The sequence below is a fragment of the Ambystoma mexicanum genome, chromosome 9, assembly GCF_040938575.1.
Source record: "Ambystoma mexicanum isolate Mex_15411 chromosome 9, UKY_AmexF1_1, whole genome shotgun sequence".
Classification (NCBI taxonomy): Eukaryota; Metazoa; Chordata; class Amphibia; order Caudata; family Ambystomatidae; genus Ambystoma; species Ambystoma mexicanum.
In genome coordinates this window covers 661,875,450-661,889,978 of record NC_090931.1, presented here as the reverse complement: position 1 = coordinate 661,889,978, position 14,529 = coordinate 661,875,450, and the positions used below count along the sequence as shown (strand labels likewise).

Here is a 14,529-nt window from a genome sequence, read left to right as displayed (position 1 = left end):
GATATGTGTACATCCATTGTGACGAATCTGAACTATTCGTCCCTTCTCCCCAGAGGTGAGCCCACTCAGCAAGACCCTCATTAGGGGTCTGGGCACGTGGTACTTTACTGGTAGTGACTCCCCTCTTGGGGACAAGGACTCACATTCCAGTAAGATACTATGTGTCCAGAGTACATTGTCAAGAGACTCCTCTTTTATTTGTGATGACGTACATAAAAAGATGAGGAACGTTGAATAGAGCGGAAATACTCCTACGCAGAGGAGAGCCTCTGACTAGCGGTCGGAGAGCCTCTGACTAGCGGTCGTCCTTGAGGGGTAGAGCCATGCTAGATCGTGGAGCCGGCGGTAGGGTGAAGAGCGTCCTGAGCTGCAAAGAAGCCGAAGTATTGAGGGAGACAGAGATGTTAAAGAGATCATCTCCGCCTGGTGGGGTGACCACATGGAAGCCGTGGTGGGCCTGGGACCCCTTAAACAGCGTGGGACCCAGACCGCAGTAGAGCGGTTGGATCCCCGATCTCCGCATAAGAAGTGCAACAACTGCCGGGCAGAGTAAGGGAAGCGTCCGCTTCCGAAGAGGTAATGCCGCTGAGAGTGGCAAACCATTGTGTATGAGGCTGGAGAAGCCTAGCCGAAGGCAAAAGAGCTTTGAAAAACCCATGAGAATCAAGCGACATTGTTATTGGAGTCAGGGAAAGCCGAAAGGGTAACGGCAGCCAAGAAAACCTGAATGCTGCATAGCGGCAGACGCCCAATCGAGGCCCCACTAAAGCAAGCCTACCTGAGGGCCAAAGGCATTTGGAGAGCCCGGAAAGTCAAGCGATATTGATTTTCGATATTATAGGCTGGAGAATCCACCAGCCTTACAGGAGCCAAGAAAACCTGAACGTTTGGTATGGGCACAGAGACACTGCTAAAGTTAAGCCGACAAGGGAGCAGAAGGGCATCGGAGAGCCCTACAAAAACAAGAGAAAGTAATATCTGGGACTGGAGCAGTAGAGAGGGTTTCGGGAGCCCGAGAAACCCAAACATTGATGTGGCCAGGTGCCAAAGCAAGACCCTGCCATTGTATATATTTATAAAAGGGCCAGAGGACTTTGGAGGAAGCCCTAGAAATACAAAACATTGTGAGAACTAAATTGTGAGAAAATTGATGAACTGTTGAAAACCTTCTTCTTTTGGAAAGATATCCACAACTTGACAAACCTTTAAATGCTTTGTTTTTTTGGAAAGAGAGCCAGGACTTGATGAACTTTTACATCTTTCTGTTGGAGAGAGATTCAAACCATTGGGCCAGGCAACAGCCAAGGATAGAAGCTATTGCTCCGGCCTCCTCCTTTTGTTATTTTTTCCTAAGTAGTAGGGCCAGATAGCTAATGGGTTTTGGACTGAGGACTAATTATTTTGGACTTTGACAAGCAGCATTAGTTTTGGTAGGTAGAGAATTACCCTCTTTGCAGTAGGGCTAGATAGGCGGTTTACTGTTCTTTTGAATAAACCCCCTTGAACATGGTACATCTTAGTCAGACTCCTTGTTAGCTACACCATCCTCTCAATGTATTGGTCCTACAGGCTCTCCCATGAGTATGGAGGAAGGAGGGATGGGACCTAGGAGTGAGTTACTTACCATATTGACTACTGCACCCCTAGTCCATTGCCCCGCCTTCCTCCATATGGCCCTCCCTACCAAGCCCCTCTTTAAAACCACACCCAATTGAAACATGCTAATAGAAAGTATGGCAGTTGGGTCCTGCAGTATGCCCGGAGGAGGTGCTGCAGTATCGGATATGCCACACTTCTGCCAAATGGCAACTTTCCCAAATGCATGGTAATTATGGGTAAGGTGTATAAAGCGGGGTTTGGTGGATGGCGGGTTGTTTCTGGGGGCTTTCTGTTTTAAAACGGTGTAAAGAATTCGGCTAAATTGCCATTTGGCAAAAATAAAATCTGCAAAGCCCCATAGATCACAGGATCTTGCATGCGACTTGGCACCATATTTTTCTTTTTCAGATGTACTGCCTCGCATCATGCTCTGTTCCAATTCCTGAAGGATGGAATGGCCGATGAGCATGCAGGCAAAGAGACTACAGACCAGGTATACAGCATTCCTTATTGTGAGTACTTTTAATTATCTTGGCTGACATTGTGTCTGACTCGGCAGCATGTTTTGAAGTGGCCCTTGGACCAAGTTCGCTTTGCGCAGATGCCCTCTTCTGAGGAGGAGGACGAGACAAGCCTAGTTATGCCTTCTGAGCTCATGAAATCCCCTCAGAGGAAAGGGGCTGTGTTGGAGAAGAGGAAATCAAGACTCTTATAAACCAGTCCTGGAACTAAGGTAATATCCCCTACTCCACAATATATGTAAGAGGAGTATTCCTCAGAGGAGGAAGCAGCCTTATCTGCTAGACACTGAGCATCTAGACTTGGCAAGAGCTTTAAAACTAGACGTGTTCTGCTTTGCTGATTGAGGCAGGCAGGGACTTGGACGAGTGGAAGATTTGCTTTGAAGACTTCCAAGAGGATGAGGTGCCTATGAAAGAAACATCAGCTTATCCCCTCTTAGGGTCTCTATGACACAGAGATCCTAGAAATCCCTCCAGAAGAAGGTGACGAAGGGCATAATTGTCATTGCCAAGCAGTGTAAGACTCCTAATGCCCCCCCTAATCACTACTAAATGATATTGCATAATTCCATAAGGTAATCTGCAACGCATCTGCCCTCTTTAACCTGCCGAGACCAGAGGAGGAAAAGGAGACTTTTATGTATGATTGTTGAGTGCACCAGCAGCCTGTTGTAATCCCGGTTTCAGAGTAAATACGGGACACAGCAAAAAGCATTATCAAAACTTTTGTCTTTGGCTCCAGCTTGACCTGACAAAAACTATAAGGTGCCCGATTCAGAACTCACTCAAGAGGCACCGAACACCAAACACTGCACAGTGTGGCTGTTTCCTCCAATATCTGTCAGCACTTCTCATTCTGAACAGATAATGAAGGCCGGAAAGTAGATGCCGTTGGCGTTACAATTTTATCTAGCACATCCTTCATGGTCTATGCAACCAATGCTTGCACCATCATGGCTGTTTGACTACGAGTTTGGGTTTAAAATGGCTAATTTCCCTCAAATGCTTGAGGGGAAGCAGGACGAGGCAAAAAACCTCTTTATGGGAGTGAAAGACATCAGCTAATTGCGCCACATATGCAGTAGTGTACACCACTGACAGGCTTATGTCAGCTAGCCAACAATGCTGCACTGAAGAGACGGGACAGATGGTCACCCCTGTCCAGCATGTGGTTAACCCCAAAGCTCTCTATAAAGTTAGATGCCAGAGTGACTTGGGAAGCAGGTGAATGTCAAACCCGAAGTCTATCAAATTGTACATTTACACGGCCAGGGTGATGTCATCTTTATGTATCCTGTGCCCATTTTGAACATTCAGGGATTCACGATTTCAAGGCTGAGCAGCAGATTCAGTCCATGGCCCTTCCTGTTACTAGTTGAAGAACCGACAGTCACAGTCGTCGTCCAGGCAGTGAGGGGAGCCTGCAGAAAGTGTTCTCAACAGGGGTAGTCCTAGTACCTCTGTAACACATGACTGTGTGCGAATCTCATGTTTTTTTGCAGAAGTATGATGATATGATATGGCATTTGTAACGCGCCTATACACAAGAGTTTCAAGTAGCGACAAGTAGCACAGGTTGGTTTTTCTCAGCTAGTGCCCTCTGGCTACAACTTAGTTTGAAAGCACTCCCCCCCCCCCCCCCCCCCCCGCATCCTCCCCTTCCCCTCTACCATTCCTCCAAGACCCCAAAGCAAAACGCCTCAAACCTTCTGTGACGAGAAGTGGAGAGCATGCTCTTGAAGGGAACAGTAAAAATCAGTTGTCGAAGTGTACGAAAAGTAGTATTGGAACTATGTTACCTGCTCGCCTGCCCAGGCTCCCCACAAACCCCATCACCACGTCCCCTCCCACACACAATACACACCCCCAAACACTTGCACCTCCTGTTTAAGGGAACGTTCAGTGCAGTGCACTGAAAGTGCAAGTTTCAAATTCTTCCTACATTTTTATTTTAAAACAAAACCATTCCGGAACGGTTTCTTTTTTAAATAAAAGTATAGGTGCTGTAAAAGGTAATTTTAAAAAGTAGAGGAGCACCGCTCCCGCCCACTTCGACCACTGGTAAAAATTGCCTCTTTGGAACAATAGGGACAGGGGTTCTCCTCCCGGTACTTAGCCATCCAGAAGAGGAACCTAAATGGTGGCAAATATTCAACCTTGGTGCTTTCAACAAGTTGATAAGCAGTCCTCCTGGATGCCCATTCTATAGAAAATTATTCCATAATTGAGCTAAGGTGACTTTGCCACATGAGACTTGGAGGATGCTTGCTTCCATTTTGCCATTCATCAAATGCACAGAAGATTACTCTGCTTAATTGTGGAATCCCAGTCCAGTGAAAGGACCTTCCTTTAAGCTTACAATCTGCATCAGTAGCTGTACATCTACGCAAGAGTGTCTCTTCATACCCGAACAAACGACTAAAAAGGGCCCACAATTTCCATCAGGTGCAAACAGCAGAGCAGGAGATACTAGACCTACTGTCCAACTTTTGTAACTCTGTTAACCACAAAAAAGGCTGAATCACACTCCTCAAGCATCCTTCCTTTAGGCACTGCTAGATATCTCAGTACCTATCATATGCCTTATAAAGAAGCCGCGAATTGCTTGAAATACCGTGGCCAAAAACGTTGGCAGCAGGAGTCCCTGAACAGCGAGACAGAACAAATCCCTGTTGGTCCTGATGTCTTCCTGCATGGTGCTGCTTCCTCACTGAATGCTGCGCTTGAGACCGGTGTAAGGCTACCAAGATGTGCAATTGTTGCAAATCACGGATTAGAAAAAGTGTAGTTACCCTGGACAACAAATCTTTCTAGATCTTACGCTGGAGTTAAACAAGCAAGTGAATGCTTTTTCAGGAGGCTACACAAGTTATCCTCCCAAGAATGTAAAAAAAAAGTGTAGGGATGCACTGCTGTTTTGCAAATAAGAGAAAAATATATTTTGCTTTATAAATATGAAGTGTCTTCTGGTGCACTGGGTAAATCCTTGGCTACAGAATTGTAAACTATACAAAAATCGTGCTCATCTAGCCTGGATGAGGGACCCATGCACTTTCGTAGGAACCCCTAATATATTATCACAACTCGATGTAATCTAAAGAAGTTTTTTTCAATACATACAATACATACAAAAGAAATTCCAAAAATGTTCTTTATTGTAAAATAAAGCTCTTGAAGTTATGGTTAAAGCAGAGAGGGGGTGGGCATGGGGAGGTGGGAGCTGGGAAATGGGTGAAGGCTCTGAAAAATGAGACCATTCAAAGGCTAAGAGACTTCGACCATCTTTGAACAATATCAGAATGAGAGAGAGGCTGTACAGTAACGATAATTTAATTATTCTGTGCTGTTTTTTTTCCTCTGGTATCTGTATGCCCTTGATCCAAAAATAAAGTGTTAAAAAAAAAAATGCTCTTGTGGTCAAATTCAGACATTTATTAAATATGATCAGTGAAAAGGTATCTCATATATCCAAACTTAATGTAGTTTTCACAATTTGTAAACACAACATGTTATAAGTTTTCACATGAATTTCATTACCCCTTTTGTGGATGAAAAACTCAAGTGTTTTTTCTTATGTGGCATTTCATCCTATCACGACACCGTTCAGATTTAAGATCCTTCTTCAGGTGAACCCACACTGTCTACCTACAGTAACAAATATCAAAATAAGTATAACTTTGTAACTGACTAATTCAAACTTAAAAACCAATTCAACCATTTTGTTTTCACTGTATATCACAGTGTATCCTATATATCTTGGTACGGTTAATAGTCTGATTTAAGGTCAAAGATAACCGCACGTTCCTCAAGAGGCAGATCAGCCACCTCTAGGTTCCATGCCAGCAACTGATACACTGCATCTGCCTACGGCAACCAGATGGACACTACATATCCTTACAAATCATTACTGCATGGAGTCCGATCCCACGGCTGAGACTGTGGGTGAGCCAAACACTGCTTTAGCATCTGTTGCGTTAGAAGTTAGAGATTGTGTTACTTTGTCATGCTACTTCTCCTCACTACGTACACTGCTGGTGGAGGCATTCTAAATATGTGAATCTATGAAAGATCCCACGCTGAGAAGAAAAAAGTTAATTTGCTGGAACTATGGTTCTCAAACGATGGCATCTTTCAAAAAAAGTAAAGCTAATGCCCAGGGTGTTACGAGCCATAGCTGGAGACGAGTAATTTCTTCTGATGATGAAAAGAACTTACAATACAACTAATTAAGAACAAAGTTACTACTAGTGTTAATTAAATAGTCAAACATTTGCAACTTAATGTGCTACTACTTAAGAAGTCTTTGTGTGAAATATCTTCCAGGTGCTTTGTGGATTTCTTCATTGATGGAATAACATGTTTGACGGTTACTATGGGTATATTGAACATCTTTGCATTTTGTTAATATTTTTCTTGTTTAGGAAATTGCTGACAAAGATGGAAACAATAAAGTGTTATCCTTCACCATCCCATCGCTGTCCAAGCCCTCAATCTACCATGAGGTGAGTGACTAATTCCACACAGGGCAAGCTCTTAGAAATGACTCCAAATAGATAATAGTTTGGCTAGTGCTGTGCAGTTGCTTTAGAAAATCCTGCATTGTGGTGGGGCAGAATTAAGGACAGGTGAGGTGCTTGGATTGTAGTAGGTGAAGAGAATCGAAATAGTTCAGTCAAAGATAAAACTGGAAGAAAGTCTGTTTGAAATGTTTTCTTTTTGGCAAATGTCAGTTTGAATCTTGCTACGGCATCAGATTTTTCTACTACTCAGAATAATTCCAAAGGTAACAAGCGTTTCTTGAATTACAGATACAACACTCATATAATATTTAAAAAGCATACCATAAAAATTGGTACTAAAATTCAATTATGGAATTAAAAAATTAGGTGGACAGAAGTTCAATGAACTTCCATAAAACCTAATTAAGGTTAGTAGTACATTTTGTTCTCATAATTTTTAAATAGCTTAAAAATCATAGATAATGGTGACAACCCTTTCAGAAATTCCTCTGTAATTTATTTTAGATTTTTCAAAATTTTGCCAAATGTTACCATTCATTAGAGGGTCTTATAATCTACAGTAGGATTGTTTGAACATGCCTAAAAACTTAGGTATGACTAAAGCATGACTATGTACTTTTAATTTCTGTGTTACCTATTCTTCCCAGCTTGGTTGGGATATGCCTGCATTGCCAGGCATGGCTAGAAGCATTTGTAAAAGATGTGCTGTCACATTAAAGATTTTAGAATGGGCTCTGCACGGCGAATCCCCTTGCTCGCCGTTCTTGCCCCCTACGCATGTAGCATCCTACCATAACTCTTTATTCCTGTTTTTCCAACCATCAGCAGGTCAGTAATCATTTTGCAGCTGCTTCCTCCCCTTTATAGTCAACTATGAACACTTGTTGCTGCATTTGAAGGTTTGGGGTAGGGCTTTTTTCCTCAGAATCATTGTTGTAATTGGTCTTTAACATATTTCTGTGGTTAAACATTAGCTCCAGGAGTTCAAATTATACTGCCGTCTTTGCTGCATGACGTGTATAACCAGATTCAAGCAATGTATTGGATTTTCTCTACAGCTGACCGTCGCCGAGCCTGTGTGGCATATCTTTTCATGCAGTTTCGCTTAGAGATCTCTGAGGACCTGGTGCCAGCTCATGTGAGTTGACCAGTACTAAAGGCAACAGTATCATTTTTGAAAGGTTGGAAAATGCTTAATATTCCCAATTTACCAGTAGTCAACTGAGAAGCAAACGCAGGTTAGTACTTCTGGAAGGGAGTGCTTCTATTTCTCTGGCCAGAGTACTTGAGTAATAGACTAGTTATTCAAACCTGATGAGGCCAAAAAGGTGTTCAAGCCTTGCTGGTATTGATCAGATTTCTCCAGGCACCAAATCCTCTGAAACAGTGTGTTCGCCTCCATCAAATCTGATTTTTTGGGCCCAAGTTAATCTCCTTCCAGGGTCTCGATTCCAAACTATTGGTTCTGGTTGTCCGAAGGCTACCTCAGTACCTAAAGATGGCAAACCTCCTGTGCTTGTTGAGTGTAGCTTAAATAATGTTAAAAGGGCATTACAATTTCTACCCCCCTCCTGTACCTTCCCAAATGGAGCAAGCAGTTGGTCTATGGTAATGAGTTAGAGGAGACATATCGGAAGTTAGTTTATCCTAAGACATGCCCACAGGACATTTGAGGATTCTTTAGCGCTCACTTAACTACAGTGTCAAATGGGCTGTTCCCCAGTTGAAGACCCATTGACCTTACTGAAACAGTCATGCTTTGGATGTAATTTCTTCTGCATTACTGTTAAACAGGAGTGAACCCAAACGTGAAGACCAACACACTATTTAAGCATTTCCCACTGCCTGTGTGATACACCTCTGAGCCATACATGCAGAGATTTACTCCCAACACCACAATGCAGCTGCTCCACCTCCAATAAACCTTGTCCACCGATAGTTTTAATATGGGAGTGTATCATGTGGCCACAAGGAATGAAGCGACTGACCAAGTTGGTTGCTATAGACTTTTTTTTCTCAAAGAAAAGATAAACGTATCTGTCCTTAACTCTAATGGGATTTCCCTACCTAAACTAAAAAAACTCGGGTGCTCGTCAGCTAGTCTGTGACAGTCCAAATGCTCCTGTGCGCTCCCTGTCACTAGAATAAACAATATCAAAGTCCAGGCTCTGATCGTGACGCAAGAGAATGACTACCTTCTCCTGGATGCAAAGTGTCTCATAGACACTAAATCTTCTCAAAGTAAAAGTTACATACTTTTCATAACAACCAAGCAATTCTTCAGGATCCTCGTGGACCTTCCTTCTCTTAACTGGTTCCCCAATGTTTCTTATAATTTCCAACAAAACTTGTAGTTCCTTTTTAAGGAAGTTTCAACACTATTCACTTTCTTTATACTCTTTATGGGTGTCCAGTCATTTGGTCGACTGAAAACTGGTCGACTGCAATTTGGTCGACGCAATTTGGTCGAAAACCAAATGGCCGAATTTTTTTTTTAATTTATATATTTATTTTTCGGGTTTTCGTTTTGTAAAAAAAGGGGTTTTTAGAGAAAAAAAAGGGGTTGGGGGGACCCCCCAAAAAAATTTAAAAAAAGGGTTAAAATAAAAAATTAGACAATTTGGTTTTCGACCAAATTGGTTCAACCATTTGTCTGGTCGACCAATTTTTTTTTACCAAATGTCTGGTAACCCTCTTTATGCTGCACCCACTGGGATGACGAAAATTCTCCCCCCAGTCCCTCTTGACTCTCTAGCACCACGCTCTTGTGGAACTGCCCAGGAAATCGTGCTTAACAGTGATTCACTAACTATTTAAACAATTTTTTTAAATTATTTTTTACAACAAACAAAACTTAACCAGCACCCCCGACATTTTCAGTTACAAGCTTTTTAGCATACATTTGCGTGTTATTTATTACTGTCTTCCCCCTCCCCCCTCTTTATCTCGTGCTTCCACCTCAGTTCTTTGGGCTTCCCTTCTCTTGGGGTTAATACCCTTCGCCGTTCTCGGGCATGTCGCACTCACTGGAATTGGCATGGGAGGATCCCGATAATGTGGCTACCATTTGCCTCCATGCTATCAGAGGTCCCACTTAATCTTCCTCCCCCTGTTGGCTGCCTCATTCCATGCTACTGGCTCGGCGTCTGCCCATTTCAGAAGATCGTTCCACCATACCTCTAGTCTGGGTCTATAGGCTGCTTTCCAGCTCATGGCTATTCTCTTTTTGGCCAGAATGTCAGCCAGGTCCTTGAGTCTGCATATGTATTTCAGGTTGCGTGGTTTGGTGAAGCCCCCCCCCCCCCCATCATGCATGCCCATACGGATTCCACATCTAGCTTGATTCCCTTTCCAGATAGTCGTAGCCTGATTTCATCCCAGAATTTTTCCACCCCCGGGCACACCCAGAACATATGGATCATCCCGGCATCCACCTCCCCGCACTTGGGGCATTTTTGTACTTCTGTACTCCCAAATCTGGCAATCTTTTGAGGCGTCATGTACGCCGTATGGGTGACATATAACTGAATCTACTGTAGCCTCGCATACCTGGACACCTTTTTATGAGATCTCTGAGCTCTTTCCCACTGCCCATCTTGCATAGGTTCTCCGGCTTCCTCCTCCCAGTCCCGTCTCAATTGGAGCAGCTCCTTACCCACTCTGGACATCACCAGTTCGTAAATCCGGGATATTTCGTGTCCTCACTCCGAGATATCATACATCGTTTCTATGGCAGTATCAGGTTGTTCTGCTAGTGCTATTTCAGAACACTTTTCCTTCACCCGTATAACTATTCTGGTATATGTAATATATTGCCCCGTATGTATCCCAGTTTCATCCATTATCATTTGGAAGTCCAGTGCCTTCCCCTCTTGCCATGTGTCTCCCAAGGTCGCTAGGCCTACCGCCTCGCAGTATTTGCGGATCCCTTTCCTCAGTTGCTCATCCACCCCGCATAGTGCCACAAGTGGCGCCTGCTGGGAGCATGGGGTCGGGTTTCCCATAGCTCGGCACGCTTTGTGCCACGTCTTCCAGCCCAGTTCCAGCAATCTCGATCACCCATGCATCTCTGGTTTGGGTAGCCATATCAGTTCTTTTAGGAAGTAAGGGTCGCATTCGCCCCTCAACAATCTAGATTCTGCTGTCTCGTCTTCCGAAAGCCACCTAGTGACATATTGTAACTGCGCTGCCAGGTGGTATATCTCGAAGTTCGGCAGTTTTATACCCCCTCTATCATAAGTATTCTGTAATTTCCATAGGGCTACTCTCTTTCTGGAATTGTGCCACAGGAAGCCTCTGCATAAACTCTGGAGTTTAATAAAGAAGCATTTGGGCAACATGTGTGGGATATTTATGAAAAAATGTAGTAGCCTCGGCAGGACCACCATCTTAAGCAAGGCCGCCCTTCCCACCATGGCTAGGGGGAGCTTTGCCCAGAACCCCATGCTATTCTTGATACCTTCTTCTGCCCTTTCCGTGTTGTATTTGTGCTCGTCTGCAATCGTATGATATATGTTAATTCCCAGGTATTTGAATGTCCTGGTCTGCCAGGCTATCTGCAAGATGGGTAAGTTCTCCTGCGGGACTCCTGTATAGCTCCCTAGGGGGACCATGCATGATTTATCGGGGTTCACCACTATGCCGAAAGATTTGCGTAGCGCTCCATCACCTCCAAGATGTATTGCAAGTTTTCCTCTGGGAACCGCAGGTATAACAGCATATCATCTGCATACAATATCAAGTGCGGTCCCCCCCTAGGGTGAACCCCTATTTCTTTGTACTGCTGTCTCAGGCAGATCGCTAGTGGTTCTAGTGCAAGGATGTACAGCATCGGAGGCCATGGACAGCCCCGTCTCGTGCCTCTGCTGAGTTGCCATTTATCTGAGATTATCGCTCCCGTTTTGAACCTGGCTGTTGGGGAGCTATACACCATTTTCACCCACCGCAGGTACCCTGGTCCCATCCTGTATTCTTTCAAGGCCTCCATCATCCAAGGCCACTTTACTGAGTCGAAGGCTTTCACTGCATCTAGCGAGAATACTGCTATTTCACTTGGGTCGCCCTGTGCCTGTTCTATAATATGGTGGAGCCTCCTGTGGTTACCAGATATGCTTCTACCTTGGACATATCCGATTTGATCGGGGTGTATGAGTTTATTTATTACCCGCCTAAGTTTATTCGCTAGCACAGACGTGAGGATTTTACTGTCCTGGTTTAGCATGGATAGTGGTCTGTACGACCCACAGTATGTGCTTGGCTTGTCAGGTTTAAGGAGTGGAATGATTACTGCCTACCTCAGAGATTCCGGCAGTTTCCCTTTCTCGAAGGCCTCGTTTAACATTGCCATTAGCGGGGGGAGCACTTCTAGTCTATACGTTTTATAGAATTCGCTGGGGAGCCCGTCTGTCCCAGGGGCTTTGCTCGTGGGCAAATGTATTACCACTGTCTCTGATTCCTCTATTGTGATTGGTGCATCTAGGTTCTCCCTATTTTCCTCACTCAATTTAGGTAGTCCAATGTCTTCTAGCGTTCCTAAGTCTCTTGCTCTGCCATCTCTCCTATATCTTCATAGAGGTGTTTGTAGAATCTAAGGAATCTCTCGTTCACACTCCTGGGTATTCCAGACTTGTCCCTCTTCTCCCATTCTCTCTCTAATTGCTGTTCTTGGTGTCTCGTTCTTGTATAGCCATGCAAGCAGCTTCCCTGGTTTGTCTCCCCCTGCGTGTTGTCGTTCAATGTATTTTTTAAAGTTCAGGTTGCATAACCTCTCCCAGAGCCCAGCAGATGACTGTTGTAATTGGCTCACATGTTCGGCGTCCTCCTGTGAGGTGCCCCCTCTTTTCATAAATGCTTCTAGTGTCTTTTCTGTCTCCTGTAGCTGTCGCACTATACCCCCTTGGAGCCCTCTAGATTTAGATATAGCCGCCCCCCCTCACTACCACCTTAAAGGCCTCCCATAGGGTAGCCTCTGACTCCACGCTTCCTGTATTATTTTAGAAATACCCAATTATCTCCTCCCTTAGGTCTTCTCGGAATGCAGTGTCCTTCAATGCCTCGGCTCTAAGCCTCCATGTTGGGATCCTGGCTCTGGGGGGGGGGGGGGGGCTGATGTCGCCACGTCAGAGCCAGAGGGGAGTGGTCCGATAATATTCTCGCCTTATATTCTGAACCTGTAATTTCCCCCACAAGCTCCGGAGTGGCGAACATGTGATCTAGTCGTGTGAGTAGTGCCTTTCATGCGGGTGTTGCTGCCTCCATATGTCTTCCAGCCCAAAGTCTCTCAGCAGGGCTTGTAGCGTTTTCGCTGCGGGGTGGGCTTGTCTAGTTTCGTGTCTGATCTGTCCATTTTGGGGTTCAGTGTGCAATTGAAGTCCCCTCCCCCATATAACCGCTCCTCCTATGTGGGGACTGATCTTACTATATAATAGGCCACCGTATCTTGGTTTGGGGCATATGTGTTTATAATGCACAATTCTCTATTCTCTAGCAGCCCCTGAATCGCTATCATCCTCCCATCCGGCTCCACCTTGGCCTGTAGCATCTGGAAGGGCACATGTGGCGCCACCCAAATGATTACTCCCCTGGCGTATGCGGAGTATGTTGCTTCTATGGTGGTGTCTCTCCACTTTTTCTTTACCAACTCTTGTTTCTCTTTGGTGAGGTGTGTTTCTTGCAATAGGGCTATGTCCACTTTTTGCCTTCTCAGGTACATCATTACCTTGTTTCTCTTCAGGTACCTGTTGAGTCCTCTGACATTCCAGGTTACTATTCTAAGGTCTCCCATTATCATCCATATCCCGTCCCACCTCCCTTCCTCCCTCCTTGTCCTTCACTCCAGGTGTACTTGGCGTGAATCATGCACAGAGGCACATGGGTGCAAGCTCGTTCCCGAACTACCCCTACAACCCTACTCATATACACTACAAACGCCCAACACTCGCCCCTCCCGGTCCCCAACTGTAGCCCAGCTCCATCCCTGGATCTCAGGCCTTCCCGCATCTTGTCCTACCCTGTATATCGGTGCAGGAGGTTGCTGCACTACTAGCAACCTAACTACTCTACCTGGTGGGGTATGAGATAGGCCCTCTTTGCCTCCTGCATTTGGCTTCTATGTTTTCTGCCCGCCGCATATACATCCTAACTTCTCCCAAACTTTTTTTTTTTGGCTGCTTCAGTCCATACCACCGTTTCGGTTTCAGCCCACTTCTTGAGGTCATTCCACCACACCTCTACCTTTTGGCCTGTTGCACGCTTTCCAGCCCATGCCAATCCTGCGCTTGGCCAGTATGTAAGCCAGGTCTTTAAGTTTGCCCACATGCTTTAGCTTGCGTGGTCTTGGAAACCCCCCAAGATACATGCCCACACCGATTCCACATCTAGCGTGATCCCCTTTTCTGTCAGGGGTGGGCCACTTCTTTCCAGAATGTACTAATTTCCAGGCATGCCCAGAACATATGGGTTATTTCCGCATTCACTTCTCCGCATTTGGGACATGATTGTATTTCTGCGTTTTTAAATCCTCTGGGGGGCGGTCATGTACGCTCTGAGTTACGTATAGCTTGATTTGTTGCAACTTTGCATTTCTGGACACCTTCTTATGGTACCTATGAACTCTCTCCCACAGCCCATCATTCATACATTCCTCTACTTCCTCTTCCCACTCCCGCTGGGTCACCTCTTTCCCAACCCTACTCACCGGCAGTCGTAGATTCGGGAAACCTTGTGCCCTCCCTCTGCAATGTCCTAGATTGTTTCAATGGCATTATCTGGTTGGTATTCCAGCACTATTTCAGACCATGTTTCTTTCAACCGTCGCGCCAGTCTAGTATATGTAATATATTGCCCTTGATGTAGGGCCGTCCAATGCATTAAATTCCAGTATTGTGCCA

General features: G+C 44.9%; 1 protein-coding gene across 7 annotated transcripts in view; it reads left to right on the top strand.

Moving 5' to 3' along the window:
- HYCC2 (hyccin PI4KA lipid kinase complex subunit 2) overlaps positions 1 to 14,529 on the top strand; it is a 1,329,865-nt gene that overhangs the window by 767,003 nt on the left and 548,333 nt on the right. For all 7 annotated transcript variants that reach the window (XM_069615445.1, XM_069615447.1, XM_069615449.1 and 4 more), the window contains one exon: positions 6,542 to 6,622. In XM_069615445.1, the coding sequence (XP_069471546.1) occupies positions 6,542 to 6,622 (81 nt within the window). The remainder of the gene's footprint in view (positions 1 to 6,541; positions 6,623 to 14,529) is intronic.